This window comes from Polypterus senegalus, chromosome 7 (assembly GCF_016835505.1).
Source record: "Polypterus senegalus isolate Bchr_013 chromosome 7, ASM1683550v1, whole genome shotgun sequence".
In the NCBI taxonomy this organism is placed as follows: Eukaryota; Metazoa; Chordata; class Cladistia; order Polypteriformes; family Polypteridae; genus Polypterus; species Polypterus senegalus.
Window position 1 is genome coordinate 31,145,961 of NC_053160.1, and position 22,933 is coordinate 31,168,893.

At 40.5% G+C, this 22,933-nt stretch overlaps 1 protein-coding gene and 1 long non-coding RNA gene across 4 annotated transcripts in view; one reads left to right on the top strand and one right to left on the bottom strand.

Annotated features, from left to right (window-relative positions):
• The first annotated feature begins 1,209 nt into the window (after positions 1–1,209).
• On the top strand, positions 1,210–20,432 carry LOC120532439 (beta-1,3-galactosyl-O-glycosyl-glycoprotein beta-1,6-N-acetylglucosaminyltransferase 4-like). Of its 2 annotated transcripts, XM_039758429.1 has the most exons (3): positions 1,210–1,333; positions 17,242–17,577; positions 18,914–20,432. In XM_039758429.1, exon 3 carries the CDS (start codon positions 18,915–18,917, stop codon positions 20,214–20,216), a length of 1,302 nt encoding a protein of 433 aa, XP_039614363.1. In that variant the 5' UTR covers positions 1,210–1,333; positions 17,242–17,577; position 18,914; the 3' UTR covers positions 20,217–20,432. The 2 variants fall into 2 exon arrangements, with proteins under 2 accessions (XP_039614363.1, XP_039614362.1); XM_039758428.1 differs by lacking the exon at positions 17,242–17,577 and having other exon boundaries at positions 1,211–1,333.
• The window catches only part of LOC120532440, a 57,974-nt gene continuing 37,811 nt past the window's right edge, over positions 2,771–22,933 (bottom strand). For both annotated transcript variants that reach the window (XR_005634295.1, XR_005634294.1), the window contains exons 3-4: positions 4,251–4,371; positions 2,771–3,898 (exon numbers count right to left, since the gene is read on the bottom strand). This is a non-coding gene — a long non-coding RNA (uncharacterized LOC120532440). The remainder of the gene's footprint in view (positions 3,899–4,250; positions 4,372–22,933) is intronic.

Below are 22,933 nucleotides of genomic sequence, written 5' to 3' on the forward strand. Positions count from 1 at the left end.
GTCTGCATGGTAATATCAGCAAAGCCAAGGAAATTCTTATTGACTTTTGCCACACCAAATGGCATCTATGCCTGGTCACTATTCAAGGAGTGGATGTAGAGGTGGCCAACTCCTACAAGTACTTGGAGGTCCAATTCAATGACAGGTTGGACTGGTCTCAGGTCACAGAGGAACTATTGAAGAAAGGGCAGAGCAGGTTCTTTTTTCTTGATTGCGTTCCTTTAATTTGGGAAGTGACATTCTTCACATCTACTATAACTCTGTAATGTCCGGTGCGGTTTGCTAAGCTGTGGTGTGCTGAACTGTAACATCACTTCAAAAGAGGCCCAGTTATGGGATGCACTTTGGTCCCCCTTAGAGGACGTAGCAAAGGAGAGGGAATTAAAACAAAACTAAGCACCATTATGAACAAAGCTGCACATCCTCTCTCTGAAACACTAAGGACCCCCAGCCAATGAATAATTCATTGCATGTGCGTCAGGAAATGCTACTGGGACTCCTTTATACAGCAATATGCATTAATACCCCCTTTACTGTGACTTTAACTGTTATGCCAGATATATATATATATTTGAAAGGGATGCCAGATATATATATATATTTGAAAGGGATTTGTTGTTTGTCATAATATAATATTATTTATTGAGCTTCCTTAAAAATCCATACTTCCCCTGGGAACAAATTCAATGATCTATCTATCTATCTATCTATCTATCTATTATATAGTGCCATCCATATCTATCTATCTATCTATCTATCTATCTATCTATCTATCTATCTATCTATCTATCTATCTATCTATCTAGTTTCCTGCCTTGTAACCAGTGATGGCAGGGCAGGCTCCAGCCTACTATATGGTACAATGTTATGTTTCCAAATTGATCACTTGCTTTCTCTAGTCGCATTTCCATTGCAGTACTGTGCTCTGTACGGAGGGCGCGAATCATCCCCCCACGGGACAACAGTCCGCCTCAAAGCAGGGTACGCTTGTCTAAAATAAATCTGCTAATACCCGTAGATATCAGTGGAGATCACCTATCAGCAACTATCTGTACCAAAGCCATTTAAAAATTAAGCCACATTTTTCTTCCATCCTGCTGGGTTTTGAAGCGAAAGTTCAACTTTGACGCCCACCGCTCCCAGTGCAGACACTAAGCAGTTTGTGTTCTCTGCTGAGCTCAACGCCCCGCCTCCCGTGCAGCGCCTGACCACGCCCCTGTCAGTCCTTCAAAATGAAGCCTAGTGCGCCGTGCGTCGGTCGAACAAGCAGAAGCTGCTTTCCAGGTGAGCAGCACAAGTTTGCAGTAGGACGTTGACCCCTCCTCACAGAACCGTAAGTGTTACATCTTCTCTTCTTAAATATTGCAGCATATGTCCACTGTATACAATACCTAATACTTCTGCTTTTTCAGGCTTGTTGACTTTTTTTTTCTTATGTCAATGGCAACTTCACTTGTACTTTTCCACCAGCATGATTATCAATCCTTCCCCACATGTCCAGAACTGAACATTAATCTGGATGTCATCCGCTCAACCCATTACATTAAGACCGCGACATGTAGTTAGTAAAGAGAATTTGCAATACCGGTTTCGAACCACCTTTACGGTCCCCGAACACAGGATGGAGTCAAATAAATCACTTTAAAAGGCAGCACGCTGCCCACCATTAGACTCCCTCACGCCAGCGCCCAAAGTTTCCACCTCTAGTGTTGTTCCGACGGGCACCGCCTGCGCTGTGATCGGCGATCGGTGATCGGTTAATACTCAGCAGTTAACGGGTGGCATTGCATCCTGCCTCACAACTTTCTTCAACGTTAACGCTCCGCTACTTTCCGACGGCCGTTAATCCTGTACATTATCAAACAGCTGAAGTAGGAGTGTAGTTTTATTTATTTTTATAGCTTCATAGTTCAGGCTTCCGCTCAGTTACCGTTCTTTCTTTTGCAAAGGAAATCCGCTTCTGTCTTTTGACAGCCCGGACCTGACAGCGGTAAGCACACATCCTGGGTTCAAGTTTAAGGGTTAAAACCTTTTTTCACCAGTTGTAACGAGTAAACTGGAATTCCTGCTCTGCCTTGTAAAAAAGATCACCTGTAATCATTCAGTCTGTAGAATACAATGCATAGAAGAGAGTCCACCGATAAAGGAGCATAACTCGGATTAAACCGTGTTTCACTTTTTATTCAGATCTGACAAAGAACTTAATTCGCAGAGTCAAAGCGCGGAAACATTGTGGAGACTAATTTAAACCTAACATTTTTGTAGCCTTCGTAAGTTAAAATATTTGCCACGCACAACATAATTAAGAAATAATTATCATCTGGCCATAGCTCAACGATAATATTAATACACATATATTGTAAGGTTCCATTTATGTTAATCAGTCTGATTGTGCTTTAACTGTTTTAAACACGTGTATGTATTGTGTTATTAGTAATTTGTAAAGTAATTGTAAACTTGTTACAGAACCCTGCACTATGCAAACATAACCTGAGTTGAACTCTCATTCTCAAGTCCAGTTAAACCAGTTCAGAGTTGTGTTGCTGAGAACTGGACAATATTGGGTTGAAACACAGCAGCCAGCCCTGGATGGGGCCATTTATGAACATCCATACTCTCACTAAGCCTTGACCAATTTATAATTAGTAATCCCTCCAGACATAATCGTGTGTGTAATATCATGTCAGACTTGCGTAATACAGTTTAGGGCTGTGGAGTGCACGAGCATGTCCCTGCAGTAGTTGGCACAAGGCAGGAAATATTTTACCATTTACCCAACGGAAGGCAAATGACATCCAAAGCAAAGAAAATAAAAATAAATTGCCAAGTCTATTAGAGGTCCCACTCACACACACTCCCACTGCTTTGGGGTATTTGGGAGGAGTGTTTGGAGTGTGTCTGTACATGTATGTGTATGCAACCGATATATGTATGTAAATACAGTGCAATCAGAGAGTATTCACACCCCTTCACAGTTTCACATTTATTATGTTGCAGCCTTTCAACGTTTAACATTCATTTTTTTTCCTTCATGAAACAAAACTTAATTCCCCAGAATGGCAAAGCGAAAACAGGGTTTTAGGAATTTTTTCAAATTAAAAAAAATAAGTAAAAAAACTGAAATATGACATTGACGCCAGTATTCAGAGACTTTGCTGTGAATGGTGTATCCCACTCTGTTGAGGACCATTGAGATGTTTCTATAACTGGTTTGGTGTCCTGCTCCAGTCAATTCAATTGACTAGGAAAAGCACACACACCTATTTATGGAAGGTCCTACAGTTGACAATGAGAAAAGAACGAGAAAGAAAAAAAAAAACAAGCCATGAGGACAAAGGAACTGCCTTCAGAGCTTAGAGACAGGGTTGTGTCATAGCACAGATGTGGAGAAGGAAGCAAAGAAGGTTCAGAAGAGCACAGCAACCTCCAGAATTCTTAAGATGAATACGTTTGAAACAGCCATAGCTCTTCCTAGAGCAGACCACCTGGCCAAACTGAGTAATTGTGAGAGAAGAACCCTGTTAAGAGAAGTGACCAAGAACCCAATGGTCACTTTGGCTGAGCTTGAAAGAACCTGTTTGGAGATGGGAGACACTTCCAGAAATACAACCATTACTGCAGCACTACATTAATTTGTGCTTTAAGGCTGTGTGGCCAGGCAATACATGAAAGTCTGCTGGAACTTTGCAAAAAGGCACCTGAAGGACTCTCGGACTGTGAGAAACAAGGTTCTCTTGATGGATGAAACCAAGATTTGGCCTCAATTCCAAACGCCATGTCTGGAGGAAACCAGGCACCGCTTATCACGTTCCAGCAGTGAAGTCTGGTGATGGTAGCTTCATGCTTTGTGTTTGTTTTTGTGTCAGGAAGTTGGAGACTCGTCAAGGTTGAGGGAAAGCTGAATGGAGAAAAGTAGAAAATGAAAACCTGATTTAGAGTACTCTGGACTTCAAGCTGGGTCAACGTTTCATCTTCCATTAGGTATTAATGCTTACAATGATGTTTAAGTTTATTTGTCATTTCTAGCCATATCTAAAATGCTTTGTGGAGAAATTGTGTTACTCGAGACCTGAAAATGTGCAAAAAGGGAAAAACCACAAAAGAAGTAAACCAAGACAGTGCTAAATTCACAAAGTCCAACCAATACTTATGTAAAATAGTTGAATGCTATGGGTAAAAATAAATAATTATATACAGTATATAAAAACAGGCTTGTTATGTGCATGTTACAGAGAGGTTAGCAGTCTTACTGTCTGCTGAAAGAAGCTGTTGCTCATTCTTGGCTGTTCTTGATTTTACGGAGTGATATCTTCTACCAGACGGCAAGAGATTGAACAGTCCATGAAAGGGGCCTTCTTCTTGATGTTCAACCTGAAGCAAGAAGAACACAGGAGTGACTTAGGGACATCTCTGGGAATGCCCTTGAGTGGCCAGACTTGAACCCAATTGAACATCTCTGAAAATGGCCGTCCGCTGACAAAATCTCAGAGGATCTGTAGAGAAGAATGGCAGAAAATCCCCAAATCCAGCGGTGTGAAGCTTGTTACGTCAGGCCCAAGAAGACTCTGCATTGAAATCGCTGCCAAAGGAGCTCAACTTAGTACTAAGTAAAAATCTAAATACTTGTGTCAAGGTGACATTTCACTCTTTTATATTTGATACATTTGCAAAACATCCTAAAATCCAGTTTTTGCTTCGTCATTCTGGGTATTGAGTGTGGATAGATGCAAGAAAAAAAAATAAAACAATTTTAATATAAGACTTCACCCTTTCAAAAAGTGTAAAAAGCGAAGGAGTCTGAATATTTTCTGTAGGCTCCATATGTATCTATACATATAAAGGAGAGTTGGGATCCGAGAGACTGTGTTTGTGTGTTTGTGGAGGGATGGAGAGTTAAGGTGGGTGGGGGAGTCACGTGATCATCTCCCCTCCCATTCACTTCATTTCGCTCCGAGCTGAGCTCCGCAGCTGACGCGGTCTTGCCGTTCTTTTCCTTAGTGTTTAGTCCTCTCTCTCCTTTACTGATTTACTGTTTACTAGACGCAGTACTTACTGAATAGTATTTTTTCCTTTAGTGTTTCTACTTAGTGTTTCTTAGTGTTTAGTAGATGCGGTGTGCCGGTGTTGCGGTTTACTGTTACTTTCTACTTGTTTTTGTACTTTAGTGTTTAATAGACTTTTACTTCATCTCATTTACTGTTGTTCCCGGCGGTGTTGCCTTTTCTCCCGTTTCTATTTTTTATGTAGCCTATTCACGAATTAGTCATAGAGAAAATTTATATATTTTGGCTCCAGGAGGACAAACCAAAAATGTTGTATATGAAGAAGCTCTATAAGTCGCATGTAGATACATAATTATTCCAACTACAGCGACTGCAGCGAAGCGCACGTGGTCTGCTAGTAGAAGATAAAATCCAAAGTAGCGTTTAACCCTGAAGACTACCACGCTATCAATTATTGAATGCTTGATGCTTTTCAGAGTCATGAGGGCAGAATGTGCCCCAACAGCTTAGGGCATCAAGACAAGTCCCAAATGGGATGGCAGTTAGTTTCAGGGCACACTCATTTGCTCACAACCACAAATTCCATTTCACCGGGACATTTTGGAGTCTTGAAGTTAGGATATGCAAGTTACATGGTGAACACCCAGTTCTAGGTGCTACCATATGGAACAGCAACGCTAAGTATTACAGTACTGAGTTAGGAAGTTATTACTTTGTATATAGAAATTAAAGCATATTAAAATTACTGCTATCACGTTTTATATAGGGCCTTTTTAGTGATGCTGTAGATACTCAGCCATTGATCTAAAATGGCTGGTTTTCCCAACAAAAAACTTGAATGATCATCGGTAAGTTCAGCCTTTTCTAAGCTTTACTGTAATTTCATTGCAGTGCTCCTTTACGTGAGGTATTACAGTAGTCGAGTGGGCGCGCCTGAACTTCCTGTAAGCAGAGAGCAGTAAGGCAGACTTTGCCAGAGAGAGAGAGAGAGAAGATGGGAATATTCAGATTAAAGAAAATGGAGTGATAAACCGAGAAAAAGGAATCGGAGGAGTCATCTTGTGCAGTTAGACAAACGGCAAGAAAAGCTACTTTAATGAATTCAGACCTTTTTATTTTGTACTTTGATTAAAACTGACACTGCTTGTGTTGAGTTTGGATAGTGAGAAAGCTTGTGTTAAGTACAGCAGCTCACATTTTCAAATAGGAAAATAAAAGATAAAGAAGAATTCGAAATTGCTGCTTAATAAATAGGCTTGTTAGCTGAACAGCAAATTGTGTCCATTCTACTTGTAAACTTGTTAAGTGTTAAAGGCCAGAAGTCCACATAACCGTCGTCATTGTCAAGTTCTTCCATGTGAACCCTGAAAACCATGACGACTGATAGAGATCGTTAGTGTTAGGTAGAATGTCTAGAGGGGGCTGGGTGGTCTCGTGGCCTTGGACCCTCCTTGCAGATTTAGTTTTTTTTCTCCAGCCATCTGGTTTTTTTTTTTTTTGCTTTTTTCTGTCTTCCCTGGGCATCGGTCCTTACTTTTTATTCTATGTTAATTAGTGTCCCCTAATTCTATTTTCTTATTTATTTCTTTTTCACCATTATGTAAAACACTTCATTTGTATGAAAATGTGCTATATAAATAAATGTTGTTGTTGAAGTGTGTTAGCCTTGTATGTTCTTGGTAAACATAACTTGATAGATTTTCTGCTTTTTTTAAAAGGTTTGTACTGTGTCTAGTATTAGCTTGTGTCACGCAGCTGTGTGCCCCAAATATGCCACCATGTTTGTGACCCGTCAGGGTGGCCCCCTCTGTGAATTTAGCACAGTTGTCTGAGCTGTTGGAGTCGGTGGTCCTCCATGGAGAATCGAGTATGATCGTTAAATCTGGGGGTCCACTCTTTCACCAGAGCATTAAATGAATCAAGCTCGTTCGTACGTTCTATTCCTCCTTGGTGAATCAAGCACGATCGTCAGAGTGGGGGTTAGGGGGGACGACCAGGATCTGCCCCAATAGAGACCTGAGATGCTGCTGCAGTGAATGAAGCGCAATCATTGGATCAGTACACACACACATACACGCACACACATACACACATACATACACACACACACATACACACATACTCACACACACACGCACACACATACACACACACATACACGCACACACATACACACATACACACACATACATACACACACACACACACATACATACACACACACATACATACACATACATACACAACACACATACACACATACATACAAACGCACACATACATACATACTCACACATACATACTCACACTCACGCACACACTCACGCACACACACACACATACACACTCACACACTCGTACACATACATACTTTGACTTTTATTTATATGTATATGAGATTTTGTTAGACAAGTGGTGAAAACTTCTTTTTTTTTTTAAATTAAGCTGTGCTTCAGATAAGCACATTACAGAAAAAATGAAACCTTGTAATCATTTGTGCCATATGAATAACAGATAAATATTTTCTGTACATATTTTATTAGTTAAAAAGTAGGTACTTTAAGGGATTTTTATTTATTTTATTAGGTTTATGGTTACTGAACAATAAGCGCACAGAATTTCATTTTGTTAATTAAAAAATAATCCAGTAAGTTTAGTTTATGTATAAAAACACCAAAGAACAGTTTAATGTTAAACATGAGGTTTCTATGCACCTGTTGTGCAGGAGTTTAGAGTAAAATGTTTTTTTAAAGGGACAAAAAAAAAAAAAATTTGCAATTGGAAGCGGCCAGTTGAGAAACATGAAATCAGTGACCAGCCCTCAAAATACCCGATCAGTCGGTCCTGACCTTTCATTATAATCAGTTTCACAAATGCCTGAGTTTGAATGGTCCGTGTGTCCTTATGAATGAAAGGCAACGCTGTAACCTTATCATTTGTTGCATAAATTGTTTATTTTCGACTGATCTACTGTACTTGCATGTCATTAGTACTTTCAGACTATATTAAATAATCATATTATTCAGAATTAAATTGACTGCACTTTGTTCAGCATTAAGTTGTGCCAATCATGTTAGGTTAATTCACGTGCTTCGGAGTGCTAAATGTCTATCATATTTTTAAAAAATGGATAATTTTATAGTGAAGTGAGGAGTTTGGAGAGCCGCATACATTGAGCACAAAATACATTTAAGCTAAATGGACCCTGAGCAGTCGGCCATGAATGCAGAGTTGGTGAAGGGTGAAGTGGCTTTTACTCCTTATGCTCAAGGGCTTTTGTTAATCCATTGATTACTTTTAGCATATTTGCCTGGGCACCGTGATTAACATTGTGTATGTTTTTCGGATTAGGAGTTGCATTTACTTTCTTAAAAGATTCCTTCGGCCATACTGTATGTTAATGGAGCAGCTGAAACTGCCCTAGTTTGTGCAGAGCCTCTTTCTACATGTAAAACAAAAACGGCTGGTTGTTGAAAAAGTGTTTGACACGCCAAGATAAGACTTGGAGTAACTCAGCTGTACTTGGGCCATCTGAGTCTGATAAAAAGTGATGAGCTCTTTACTAGTAACTGTAATAAAATTGGAAAGTATCAGAATGGCATAAATAAATCGGCATGTAAAATGTGACAGAAATTGTGAATTTTAACAGGTTGGCACCATGGTTAGAGCGGCTCCCTCTTAGCCCTAAGAGTTCTACATTTGAGTCCTGGCCTGGCATGTGTGGAGCTGGCAGTGTGTTTCTTTGGGTGTGATTATTACACCCACCTCCCATAATTGTTTGTGTCCGGTTAATGGGCACCTGTGGATATGCCCAGTGTGTGTGTGTGTGTGTGTTTGTGACTGTGCCTTGCAGTGGGTGGATTTCCTGTCCTGAGTTGGATCTGATCTTGTCCCCAGTGCTACTATGGCCCCTTGTTAAATTATATTCAATGGGCACATTGATTTGAGATGGGGATGAGCCTGTCTAATATTCACATTTGAGTTACGAGGAAAGATTAAAAGAGCTGAACCTTCTCAGTTTAAGCAAAAGGAGATTAAGAGGAGAGACATGATTGAAGTTTTTAAAACTATGAAAGGAAATTAGTACTATAGATCAAGAATATGACTTTAAAACGAGTTCATCAAGAACACGGGGACATCGCTAGAAATTTGTCAAAGGTAAATTTCACACAAACATTAGAAAGTTTTTCATTTCCAGGGCACTTCCTAATAAAGTGTGTGTTTGTGCATTCCGGCATTGAGACTCACAGGTGCTAAATGTGGCACATTCGATCGCTCGTCCAGGGTCCTAATAGGGAGTTTAACACACTCGAGAATGTTTCACACATACTCTACTACAGACCCCACCAGGGACATGGCTCTCCAGAGAATGGCACCAACATCACATTAGCAGCCCCTCCGTTAACAGTCCTACTAGAAAATGGCACCAGATAGGTAGGCTGCAAAAGTGTGTGCCATGGGTGACATAAGCTCCAGTGTGACACAGTAAAAGTGCTACTGGAAAACAGCAGAGGCAAAGCAGCACAGCTCCAGGGTCCCAGGGTAAAATCCCAACCTGGACACACTGCATGGGATATTCGCGTGTTTCCCTATTTACATGTTATGTTCACTGAGGGCACTAAACACTCCTGGTGTGAGTTAGGGGGTGTGCATGAGTGTGATAGACATTGCTACCGCAGGCTCTGTATCCCCCACAATCCTGATTTTGACAAAGAAAGCTTAAAAGGTGATGGCTGATCGATTCTTCTATAGGCTGAATGTCCACTGGCACATATAAAGGTCTGCTGTCATTTTAATGTCTTGGCCAGTTACCAGGTTTGTCGCTAAAATCAGCCCCTCAATTAATTTTTGCAGAATATTCCTTTACCTGTACTTAGGCTACTGCCCTCCACTTTGTTTAACCTCCTTGACATTAATCCCAAGTTTGACTCGGGTTCAGAATTCTATGTTATTATGCTTAAGGCCAAGTCAGACAGGGTGAGTGTAATGATCCATTTTGCAGTGTGTAATAAGTTCATGTGTTTAATATGTCACTGCGCTGTGCACAAAAATATTTTACTACTTTTCTTTCTACTCACATGTTCAGCTAACACAAAGCCAGATTTACTATATAAGAACTGCTAGGCAAGCATTTTAAGACAAGACAAGTTAAGGAAAACTGCAAAATGGGCAGTCAGACTGATGACCATTGTATACTATTTCTGTGTGTCAAACTCAGCATGAAACTGCACCCTGTCTTTGCCTTGTTTGGATTTGTATTATTCACAGAAGTGGGGGCCTGCATTGAAGAAAGAGTATAAAGCCTTGGGCCATTGCCCGGCACACCTCTGAAGCCGATGGAAGGATGGGAGATAATGTCATCCAATCCGGAAAATCCTTCCAACGCAATGACGGAAATGGCAGACTCTATTCATCAGGCCTCCACTCCCGAAGGTCTTGTCATGGCTTCCTTCATCTGTTATGCCGCGTAATCCGTCATTAAAGAAGTCCAAGTTATTTCTCCTATGTGATTTCTTACCGGTGTATCACTAAGGGAGGGGTATCGCCTTTCTATATTATATCTAGATAGTTTTAAATTATGTAACATGCTGCAATTACAAAGAACTCATTCCAACAAGGAGACACGATGTTAAGCCTGAATAACTCTCTGGACAGTATTCTACTGCCATCTAGTGGATAAAGTAATATCATGCTTCAAAAAACATAAATATTTCTGTGTATTCTGCCAGTTTATGGTAATTTTATTAATATTCATGGTAGAACCATAATGGCAACCAAAAACTGTAAAGCCAGTTTTAGAGCAAACTGAAATTAAACCATCGCTTGACTTGAGCGATCGCTTGATGTGAAATGATCATCAGACAAGATCGACAGCACAACTTGCCTGGAGTGCTGACAGAAAAAGTGACTTGCTCAGGGTCATACAGTGGAACAGCCTTGGGGTCTCGTGCAGGGGTTTCTAACATTTTTGAAACCAAGCACCCCCAAATGTTGTGCCACCCGAACCCCTAATATAAACCTAAGCCTTAGCTTGAATCTTGGGTTTCTGCTACCATTGGTCCCACAGCATGATTTTGGTTAACAGCAGGCCTACAGTGTTATTCAAAGCAAATACTTAAGGACAGCAGACCACTAAAGCGCGTGTGGTCAAGAAGCACCCGATAGCTGTAGACTCAATCTTTCTCCCTTGGCATACCACCCATAAGAACTGGAAAGTTTTGTGGCACTATTTTTTTTTTTGTTCTTTAATTCTTGCTAAGCACAACTAAAGGAGATTAAGTATTTCTTTAATCCCTCCTCTCTAAAACTGCATATTGGAATTTTATCAAAGGATTACTAATAGTTGGTTCTGTGGGTCTGCTTTGTAATTTTCAGAGTGTATGTCAAATTCTTTTTCAATGAATTATCCATCCATCCATTATCTAACCCGCTGAATCCGAATAGGGTCACGGGGGTCCGCTGGAGCCAATCCCAGCCAACACAGGGCACAAGGCAGGAAACAATCCTGGGCAGGGTGCCAACCCACCGCAGGACACACACAAACACACCCACACACCAAGCACACACTAGGGCCAATTTTGAATTGCCAATCCACCTAACCTGCATGTCTTTGGATTGTGGGAGGAAACTGGAGCGCCCGGAGGAAACCCACGCAGACACGGGGAGAACATGCAAACACAGGTTACATACAACTTACGTAAAAAAAGGGGAGAAATAATTCACAAATGGTTCCAAGTAAATGTAAAGACTGAACCTTCATCACAACCACTCAGTTCTGTTTCTACGCTTTACCAGCTAATGTGTGTATTTTTTTTGATAGGACAAAGGTTACCAAACGCTGCATTTGCATACATTTCGGTCACACCAGTGTTGCAATTTCTACATGGTGTGACTGAAATGTATTATAATACCCTTAAATGAAAGTCTGCAATGTGTATCCCATCACGTCTGAATTGTTTGATTTGTAATTTTAAACTATGGAGCGGGGGGGGATAAATCAAGAAAAATGAACATTATGGACAGCACTTTAAATAGTAGCCTTTACTGAAGTTACCATCAAAGAGTTAAAGACTGCAGAATTAAAACACGTTCTCAGCTTTTATGATCTGGCAGCAAGTCTGTACAGACCACTCACATGGATGAATCTGGGCGCGATGCACTGCAGCTCCTCTGACTGACAAACATATACACCACTGAAGGTGCGTTACAGCACACTGCACAACGCCTGCTTGCAAGTTTTTACAGTTGACACCATGGCATGGGGATTTCAGTGGGTTAAAGTGTAACTTTGTGGCTTACAGCCTCAGAGATTGGCCATAAGGCATGTCAGCCAGCTCCTGCCACTCCACAGTGATCGCTTAAATTGGAATATTATCTAGATGAGAAGAGGTCATTGAGCCCACCAATGCCCGCCAATCCTATAAACTTAATTATTCCAAAATAACATCAAGTTAGGTTTTGAAAGTCCCTAAAGTCCTGCTGTCTACCACTCTACTTGGTAGCTTATTTCATGTGTTTGGGGTTCTCAGCGTGCAACAAAAGTTGTTCCTAAATGCTATAATGGCCGCTTTCACAAGTTTAGCAGAGACTGAAGTGTCATCCTTGAGCTTCACAGTGCTGTGTCATAACTGCGGCATCACACTGCCAGTATGTAGTTTTTGTTAAGATGTGTATTTTATGATTTTCGCCATCCTGTGCCGTTTTCATGGTTCGTTGGCATATCGCAGTCTTTTGCCAGTTATTCATGGTATTGCAGATTTGCTGTTGATTCTCACTGATGTTCTGCATGGTGGGTGTGATGGGCTTTGTATGTGCTGTAAGAAATGTGTTTTTAGATAAACTGGTCTGCTTAATGGTCCGCCACCCCTTTCAGGACTGATTTTTTTCCTGACTCCCCAAGACCCTCAACAGGATCAGCAGGTTGGAAATTCAATAGATGGATGCAAAGTTGCCTTCTATTTGGCTTGCAAATCACAGCCGTGAAATTAAAGACGTATTGTTATAACAGAGAAACACAAAAGGATAGGTGAGTGGTATAAAGCAGGGCTTGAATTCCACTTGTGACAGTGTGCCCCCCCCCCAGTAGAATAACAAGTGGGGGTATTATTGATTTTTGGGAAATTTCATCATTAGGGTTTATAAAGAATGATGAGATCATCACGGACTACCTGATTTATCTTACAGTGTGCACATGCTAAACGAGCTCACTGTGATTTTCTGTCCAGTTCAAAGGCATATGTCACTGAAAAATGATTGATTTGTCTGTGTTATAAATGAATGTTTTCATACAAAATGGAAAGAAAAAAAATATATATTACAGAACCCAACAGCATCCAAAGCTGTACATCAATAAACAATGTGAAAAATGTCCATGGAAAAAAGAAAAAAAAATGTCACGTTACGCGTGTTGTATAATCCATGTGTCTGGAAACACATTCCCATAATACTGCGCTTCTGAACTGAAGACAGGATTCCTGACCAGTCAATGAAGGGGAGAGGCAGATCTTCAGTTCAAAAGTGCAGTATTATGGGAATTTGCTTCTTGTTTATGTGTTTAACAATATTTTAGCAAAAAATGCCTGTTTTTTGCAGATTTTGAGCATACAACTGGATAACTGACACAAGGATTATGAGACACAGTTAATTTGATTTTTTTTTTTTTTTTGTTACGTGGATATTTTTCACATTGTTTGCCATGAATGTGCATAATGTGCCATACTAAGTTAGACCACCTTATGAGCAGGAGTAATAAACTTAGTATACAATACAGTTTATACAGTTTATTTTTGTATAGCCCAAAATCACACAGGAAGTGCCGCAATGGGCTTTAACAGGCCCTGCCTTTTGACAGCCCCCCAGCCTTGACTCTCTGAGAAGACAAGGAAAAACTCCCAATAAAACCTTGTAGGGAAAATGGAAGAAACCTCGGAAAGGCAGTTCAAAGAGAGACCCCTTTCCAGGTAGGTTGGGCGTGCAGTAGGTGTCAAAAGTAGGGGGTCAATACAATACAATATACACAACAGAACAATTCCTTAAGACAGCATAATAAAAATTTTAGAATTACGGTTTAACAGTAGATGATATGACATAATTAGGTTTGGATAATTTTAGAGTCCTGGAGACCTCATCCATCTAGCTGCATCTCCATTTGGCCATGCCACGGCTGAAACATTGCTCCGATGAAAGGACCTCTCTTTCCCATGATTCCTGTGATCCTCCATCAGGGATGACTTTACCATAGGCAGGCAAACAACTTGGCAGGTGGGCCGTGGCACCAATGGCCACATTTGGGTACCGAGAAAAGAAACAGAATAGGTGAGGGTTAGTATTCAAATATAATTATCATGTTACTTATGTTATAGTGCTAATGACTAACAACAGAGATGCAGTATGTACAGTTAATCAGCAGCTCTAGTCAGGATATGCTAAACTGAAGTAGTGAGTCTTCAGCCGGGATTTAAAGGCTGAGACGAGGGGCATCTCTTATGGAAGCAGGAAGACCATTCCACAGTTTAGGGGCCCTGTAACTAAAAGCTCGACCTCCCACTGTTATTTTATTAATCCTTGGAATCCTAAGCAGACCGGCATCTTGAGATCTTAATGTGCTCAGGTTTGTAAGTCATGATAAGTTCAGACAAGTAAGCGGACCTTGGCCATTTAATGCTTTATATGTTAAAAGGAGGATTTTGAAATCTGCCCTAAATTTAACTGGGAGCCAGTGTAAAGATTTAAGAACTGGGGTTATGTGTTCATATTTTCTTGTTCTTGTAATAATTCTTGCAGCCGCATTTTGGATTAACTGGAGGCTGTATAGAGAACAGTTTGAACAGCCAGTGAACACCGCATTGCAGTAGTCAATCCTACTAGAGATAAATGCATGAATTAATTTCTCACAATCCTGTTTATTTAGAAAGCCTTAATTTCCTAATATTTTTAAGATGGAAAAACATGTTTTGGACGACTTTGTAATATGCTTTAAATGACATGCTAGAGTCAAAGATAACTCCTAGATTGCGGGCTGATTCAGTAAAATTAATTGGGATTCCAACTGAGTTAAATGACGACAAAATATTGCTGTGATCAGCGTCATTCCCTCCAACAATTAACATCTCTGTTTTATCTGTATTTAAAGACAAGTAGTTCTCATTCATCCATTCCTTTAATTCACTAACACAACTAATTAAAGACAACATCGGAGAAACTTCATTTGATTTAAATGAAAGGTATAACTGGGTGTCATCTGCATACGAGTGAAAATTAACATTATGTTTCCTAATGAGAGATCCCAGTGGAAGCATGTAAAGTGAAAACAGTAAAGGTCCCAGTACTGAGCCCTGCGGACACCATATTCAACTTCTGTGTATAATGATGGAGTACTGTCAGCACATTTCTGTACATACTGGAATCGATTTGATAAATAAGAACTGAACCAAGCGAGCACGGGGCCTGTAAGTCCAACATCGTTTTCTAGCCTGTGCAGTAAAATAGAATGGTCAATGGTGTCAAATGCTGCACTTAAGTCCAACAACATAATTACAGTGGAATTTCCTTCATCAGAGGATATCAGAATGTCATTTACAACCCGTGTTAGTGCCGTTTCTGTACTATGACCAGTGCGAAAGCCAGACTGGAATTTCTCAAATAAATTGTAATGCATAAGGTGTGACTGAAGCTGACTGGCTACTACTTTCTCTAGTATTTTAGAGAGAAATGGTAAATTTGAAATAGGCCTATAGTTATTTAGTATGTGTGGGTCTAGGTCTGACTTTTTAAGTAAAGGTTTAATGACTGACACTTTTAGTGCATCAGGTACTGTGCCATGCAATAATGAACTATTGATAATGTTTAGAATTGGTGCTACAAGAACATCCATTGCACTTTTTACTAGTTTTGTTGGCACTGGATCTAGGGAACAAGTAGTGGGCTTCATTTTCGAAATTAAAGTTAAGACTTCCTGCTCAGTTACAGGATTAAAATTATTAAAGTGCTGAATGCAATGTGAGCAGGGTCTGCTAAGCTAGTATTTGGTTTGTACTGTGATGCTGAGATCTGGGATCTTATATTTTTAATTTTCTCATTGAAGAAGTTCATAAAGTCTGTACTGCTAATATCTGTTGGTATTTTGCACTGTTGATCTGAATTCCCATTTGTTAATTTAGCCACTGCTCTAAAAAGTACCCTAGGATTTTTATTATTGCTATCTATTAATGTAGAATAGTATTCTGAGCGAGCTTTAAAGAGGGCCTTTTTATATTTATTAACACTCTCTGTCCATGCAATTTGAAAGACATGTAGCTTTGTTGTTCTCCATCTGCGCTCCAGTTTTCGACACTCTAATTTAAGAGCTCGAGTGTTTTCATTAAACCAGGGAGAGTTTCTATGTGCTTTGATTACTTTTGTTTTTAGGGGAGCCACTGTGTCCAGAGCATCTCTCAAGGTCACATTATAATGTGAGTATGGTGGGTAATGTTACAAAATTAATTCCACACACATCAGACAGACTGTTATGGACATGAAAGTGCGCTTATATGCTATTATAATAATGTGGAAATAATATATCATATTTATATTTAGACTGAAGTATACAGCATGATGGGTGGCGCAGTGGGTAGCGCTGCTGCCTTGCAGTTAGGAGGCCAGGGTTCGCTTCCTGGGTCCTCCCTGCGTGGAGTTTGCATGTTTCCTCCGGGTGCTCCAGTTTACTCCCACAGTCCAAAGATATGCAGGTTAGGTGCATTGGCGATCCTAAATTGTCCCTAGCGTGTGAAGGTGCGTGTGTGTGCCCTGTGATGGGATGGCGCCCTGCCTGGGGTTTGTTTCCTGCCTTGTGCCCTGTGTTGGCAGGGATTGGCTCCAGCAGACCCCCGTGACCCTGTAGTTCGGATATAGTGGGTTGGATAATGGATGGATGGATGAATATATAGCATGATACTCAATCAAATATATTTAACTCAATGCCATGGAAATATTTAAAGTATTCAACATGCTGCTTGGCTGCCGGCTCAGAAAGTACGTATTAAAAGATGCTGCCAGTTTCTGCCCTTCTGTATTCCTTTCGGATTGTCGTGGAGGAATCTTTGCGGGTTTCCTCCAGATCTGATATGAGATCTCCCACACTATGCATTATATAAAACCTCAGCTCTTGTGTACAGTTTACATTGTGATGAGACATGCATTATGAATATTAACCAGCCTCTGTCTAACCATTTTATATGTTCTGGATTAATTTTGTTATTAGGAAGGGCTGGGAACATAATGAATGGCAACTATCAACTCTTCTGTATTGTCTACATAATTGGAAAATGAGTTACGGAGGGACAATTATGCTTCTGCTATGATTTTGATTTTGCCATCATCTGCAAATTTCACAAGTTTACTAACTACACCGCAATTAATATAATTAATATACAGTAAATCAGAAAAAGTAATGGTCCAGGACAGACCCCGATTGGCTCCATTGATGACGTCACTCCACGTGGAGCATTCCTCTCTTATCTCCCAGTTCTCCAACTTGAGACCCAGTTTTGTTGGATCTTCGGTGTGGGACTGCAGAGAAGGCTTTTTGGAAGTCAAGGTAAATGGTGTTGTATGCCCTACTGTAGTTGCCTGTTTGAAAAATTCCAACACATTGGTTTAGCAACATCTTCCTCTCATAAACCCATGCTGGCTGTTATTTAGTAAATTATTTTCACATGGGTACTTTTCTAATTTATTTCTTATCATTCTTTCCATAATTTTGCATAGTACAGAAGTAACATTTATTGGTTTGTAATTAGCAAGATCCATTTTTGTCTCGTTTCTTGGAGACTGGAGTCACACTTACAACTTTCCAGCCCTCTTGCACGTCTCCTTCCTCAAGTGACTGCTCAGACAAGCCTAATGTGGGTTGTGAAAGGACACATGTATGGCTGGGCGTCCTGGCAGGGATTGGGGCCATTCTCTGGAGGCCAATATGACCGAACAATGGAAGGAGGCTCAGTCTCAGAAATATACGCCTGCCGTGAGGCAGCCCTGGTGGGGTCCATGGGTGCCACCAGAGGGCGCCATAGAGAGTTATGCTTCCTGTTTTGTGAATGTCAGATTGACCCAGAAGTGCGTCCACCAAGTTATGCCCTGGCACCAGAAGTACTCCCAGATCGAAGACAAAAGGAGCTGCTCGACCTCACTCAAGGAAGTCGGAGTTGGGAGGAAAAGGGCAGGACTTGTGGGAGGAAGAGGAGTTTGGAGAGGAGTTTAAAGGAGAAGACAGAACAGAGAGGATTCAGTGTCCATTGTGTGATTGTTTGCTTGTAAAAAGGTATTTGAAAGAATAAAAAATCTTTTATTTGAACCCGTGATTGTGCTTGTGTCAGTTGTGTCTGGGGTTTGGGACTCAGTGGTGCCCCCTAGCTTCCACAGGTTTTACAGATGAGGTCTTTAATTTTTTTCAGTACAATACCTGGTGAAAGGTAAAATCGCATCAGGTCCAGGGTTTTTTTTTTTTTTAGTTTTCAACAGACTGAGGGTTTGAAGTACATCTGACTCTTCTATTTTAAAATCTGCAAACTTCAAGTTTTCTTTTACTTCTAAAAAAAAACTGTTTAGGTCATTTGCAATTTCCTTCTCATTTTCAATGATTGTTCTTCTGTGTCTCTAAAGTTTTCTAACTTCTCTTCTAATCGTTTTTTTTGCTGGAGTTGCTGTTTGTTTTGTCTTCACTGTCTGTTTTTTTATTTTTTATACGGTGGTACATGATGTTAATGGTGTGAAATGAAAGGTTAATTGATTAGGGAACAGGCAGCCAGCTGTCCTATTCCCAGTGTCATTCCAACATCTCCTAAGGAGATGCTATAACTTCTTGAGGTTTAGTCAGCTATAAGGAAACGACCATGTTGCATATCTAACTGCTGCTTTTCTTTTCTTGTTCTCAGAATGAAGAAGAGAAGACATGCCTTTCTTCCGAATAGATGGAGTCACGTGTTATTTATTTTGGTCCCAGGATGTTTTATATTGTTTCTTTCTGGACTTGTACCTTTCAAGAAAAGAACTTTTCTTGGTGAACCTACCTGGAGTGCCTCTGATTTTCCAGAAGCCCAGTTTCTGTGGGAACATAATAATGTGAACTGTACCGCCATCTACCATCTTGATCCTGTGGAGATTGGCAAGTCCTTGGAAATACAAAAGAGAAATAATATTCATTCAGAAGATAGCAATATTCTGGCCTTAACAGCTAACTGCCAAAGATATTTGCAACTCAGGAAATATTCAGACAAGCCAGTGTCTGAGGAGGAATATCAGTTTCCACTGGCCTACTCTTTAGTGGTGCACAAGCAGGCTGAGATGGTGGAAAGAATCCTTCATGCCATCTACATGCCTCAAAACATCTACTGCATACATTATGACATGAAATCTTCTCCAAAGTTCATAATTGCTGTCAGAAGCCTGGCCAATTGCTTCCCTAATGTTTTTATCGCCTCCAAGCTGGAAACTGTCCACTACGCTCACATGACCAGGCTCAAAGCTGATCTAAATTGCCTGTCAGATCTTGTCCATTCCCAAGTCAAGTGGAGATATGTCATTAACTTGTGTGGTCAGGACTTTCCTCTGAAGTCCAACTTTGAGCTGGTGTCCGAGCTTAAGAAGCTCAATGGCTCCAACATGCTGGAATCGTCCAGGCCAAGTGATTTAAAAAGGCAGCGTTTTGCTTTCCATCATGAGCTGCAAGATGTGTCGTTTGAATATAGCAAGATGCCCGTTAAGACAGAGCGAGTCAAAGATCCTGCACCCCACAACATTGAAATGTTTATTGGCAGTGCCTACTTTGTTCTAAGTCGGGGGTTTGTTGAACACATGCAAGGAAACCAGCTGGTGAATGACTTTTTGGCATGGTCTGAAGACACATACTCTCCTGATGAGCATTTCTGGGCCACTTTAGTGCGTGTTCCTGGTGTGCCAGGGGAGATCCCCAGGTCTGATCCCGATTTTACGGACTTAATGAGTAAAACCCGGCTTGTGAAATGGAATTACCTTGAGGGGAATCTGTATCCCCCCTGTACTGGCAAGCATGTGCGCAGTGTTTGCATCTATGGAGCTGCAGAGCTCCGCTGGCTAATTGGTTACGGCCACTGGTTTGCCAACAAGTTTGATCCCACCATGGACCCCATAATGCTCAAATGTTTAGAAGAGAAACTTGAACAAAATCAGCTGGAGCTGGTTAGTCTGGCCAACCGATGACGATGGAGGAAACACCTTTCTGCCTTAAGGACTTCAGAATAAGCCATGATTTTGCAGAACGTTTGATTGTGTGAATTTCACAAATTAATTTAAATTATTTTGTATTTTTTAAAACAAAATTGTATATTTTTCTATTTATGGTTATTCTGTGCTGTGCCTTTCAAATTATATTTATTGGCATTGGTAATGGCCTACTAAAGAAACTGAACGTTTGTACCCAATTTTCATTGTGATAGATTCACACTAAACTTCAGGTTTCTGGGACAGACTGGGGGCTTTTGGCAATCCAAGAGACAAGGGGAGGTATCACATTTTAACTGCAGGCATTGTTTGGCAATTCATGGATAAAAGTATAACAAAATAACAAATTAACCTTAACCATTCTCCAGTTATTGGAGGGGTCTTATATTTAAGTATCCCACTGGGAGCCTCTTCTTCAGCCAAACTGCCCTTTCTCCCTCTACTGTACCTTTCATGGCCTTCTGGAAAGGCAGGTGACTTTCTTTCTTGCTTCACCACTTTCCTGGGATGGCGTCACAAGCTGGAACATCTGGTTCACCTGCAAGAGTGTATTCTTGCTGCTACCACTTTCGTTAACTCCCAAAAAGAAGCAGGTTAAATTTGGTTTATACTTGACGTGTCCATGCTGGTTGTGAGGAAAACAGGGTGAAAACGATGTCAAGCCCACTTGCTTGGCATGCGCATGTAATGGGGTTTTAGCCCACACAACTGTGCAGCGAATATTTCTGCATCAGCATACAGTATATCCGGAATGTCAAATTTCAAGGAGAGGCTGATGGCAAATGTGATCCTACCAGGTTTAAGTGGCTCCTAGAATGATGATTGAAAGGCTGAATTTGATGCAACAGGTCATCAAAGTGCCAGGAAGGCATGCAAAAATATTTGAAGTGTGCCACCAACTCATGAGAATATCACACTCGAACTCCCTTTGCTGCATTTGGTTAATTGGTCTGCCATTCTACCTTTTTTTCATAAAGCCAGTAATAACAGGCATTGTCACCACCCAATCTGCACTACCTGGCAGCGACCATTGACAATTCGCTGAACAATCATGTTAACAATTTACATCCTCCACTGTGAAATTGTAATACAGTAAAACCTTGGATTGCGAGTAACTTGGTCTGCGAGTGTTTTACAAGATGAGCTAAAATTTTGAATAAACTTTAACTTGATAAACAAGCGAGGTCGAGTAGTACGTAGACGCTTCTGGGTAATTATCTCCCACGCCCCTTCTCAGTCGGCATGTCTCACTCATATAGTCAACATCCATATGAGCGTATACTGTTTACTATAGCATGGTGACAACAACAACAACATATATTTATATAGCACATTTTCATACAAACAGTAGCTCAAAGTGCTTTACATAATAAAGAAATAGAAAAAAGACACAATAAGAAAACAAAATATATCAACATTAATTAACATCGAATAAGAGTAAGGTTCAATGGCCAGGGGGGACAGAAAAAACAAAAAAACTCCAGATGGCTGGAGAAAAAATAAAATCTGTAGGGATTCCAGACCATGAGACCCAGTCCCTCTGGGGATTCTACCTAACATAAATGAAACAGTCCTCTTTGTATTTAGGGTTCTCACGGAAGGGCCTGATGATGATGATGGTCACGTAGACTTCTGGCTTTTAATCCGTCCATCATTGTTGGAGCATCATGAAGCTTTGAGTAGGTGGAGGTGGCGCAGGCCACCACCACAAAGAAACCAGAAAAAGAAACAGAAAAGAGAGTAGGGGTCAGTACGGATTTTAGAGCCACCATGAGTAGTTATTATAAGGAAATTGAACATATAGAGTATCAGGATTAAGTTAAATTAAGTTAAAGTGAAGTTATGAGAAGGCCATGTTGAAGTAATGTGTTTTCAGCAGTGTTTTAAAGTGCTCTACTGTATCAGCCTGGCGAATTCCTATTGGCAGGCTATTCCAGATTTTAGGTGCATAGCAGCAGAAGGCCGCCTCACCACTTCTTTTAAGTTTTGTTCTTGGAATTCTAAGGAGACACTCATTTGAGGATCTGAGGTTACAATTTGGAATATAAGGTGTCAGACATTCCGATATATAAGATGGAGCGAGATTATTTAAGGCTTTATAAACCATAAGTAGAATTTTAAAGTCAATCCTGAATGACACAGGTAACCAGTGTAGTGACATCAAAACTGGAGTAATGTGTTTGGATTTTCTTTTCCTAGTTAGGATTCTAGCAGCTGCATTCTGCACTCGTTGCAAACGATTTATGTCTTTTTTGGGTAATCCTGAGAGGAGTGCGTTGCAGTAATCTAGTCGACTGAAAACAAACGCGTGAACTAATTTCTCAGCATCTTTCAGTGATATAAGAGGTCTAACTTTACTTATGTTTCTTAAGTGAAAAAATGCTGTCTTAGTGATCTGATTAATATGCGATTTAAAATTCAGATTACAGTCAACAGTCACCCCTAAGCTTTTGTGTGTGTGTGTGTGTGTTGTAACGTGTGAGTCCCTGTCTTGCATCCCAAAACACAAGGCTGAGTCTCAGTACTTTAGCAAAACCAGCTTTATTCAGTGTGAAACAGGAACATGACAGCTATTTATTGTAGCGGTATCTGCCACTCTCCAATACACAGACACAGCAAACAGGCAGGGTCGTGACCAAGTTAGTGGCCAAGAAACTGTGGTTACTGAGTTTTCCTTGCATCACCCATCCACGGTA

Excerpts from the sequence above, each read along its gene's own strand:
- LOC120532439 (XM_039758429.1), top strand. The coding sequence starts at position 18,915 with ATGAAGAAGAGAAGACATGCCTTTCTTCCGAATAGATGGAGTCACGTG.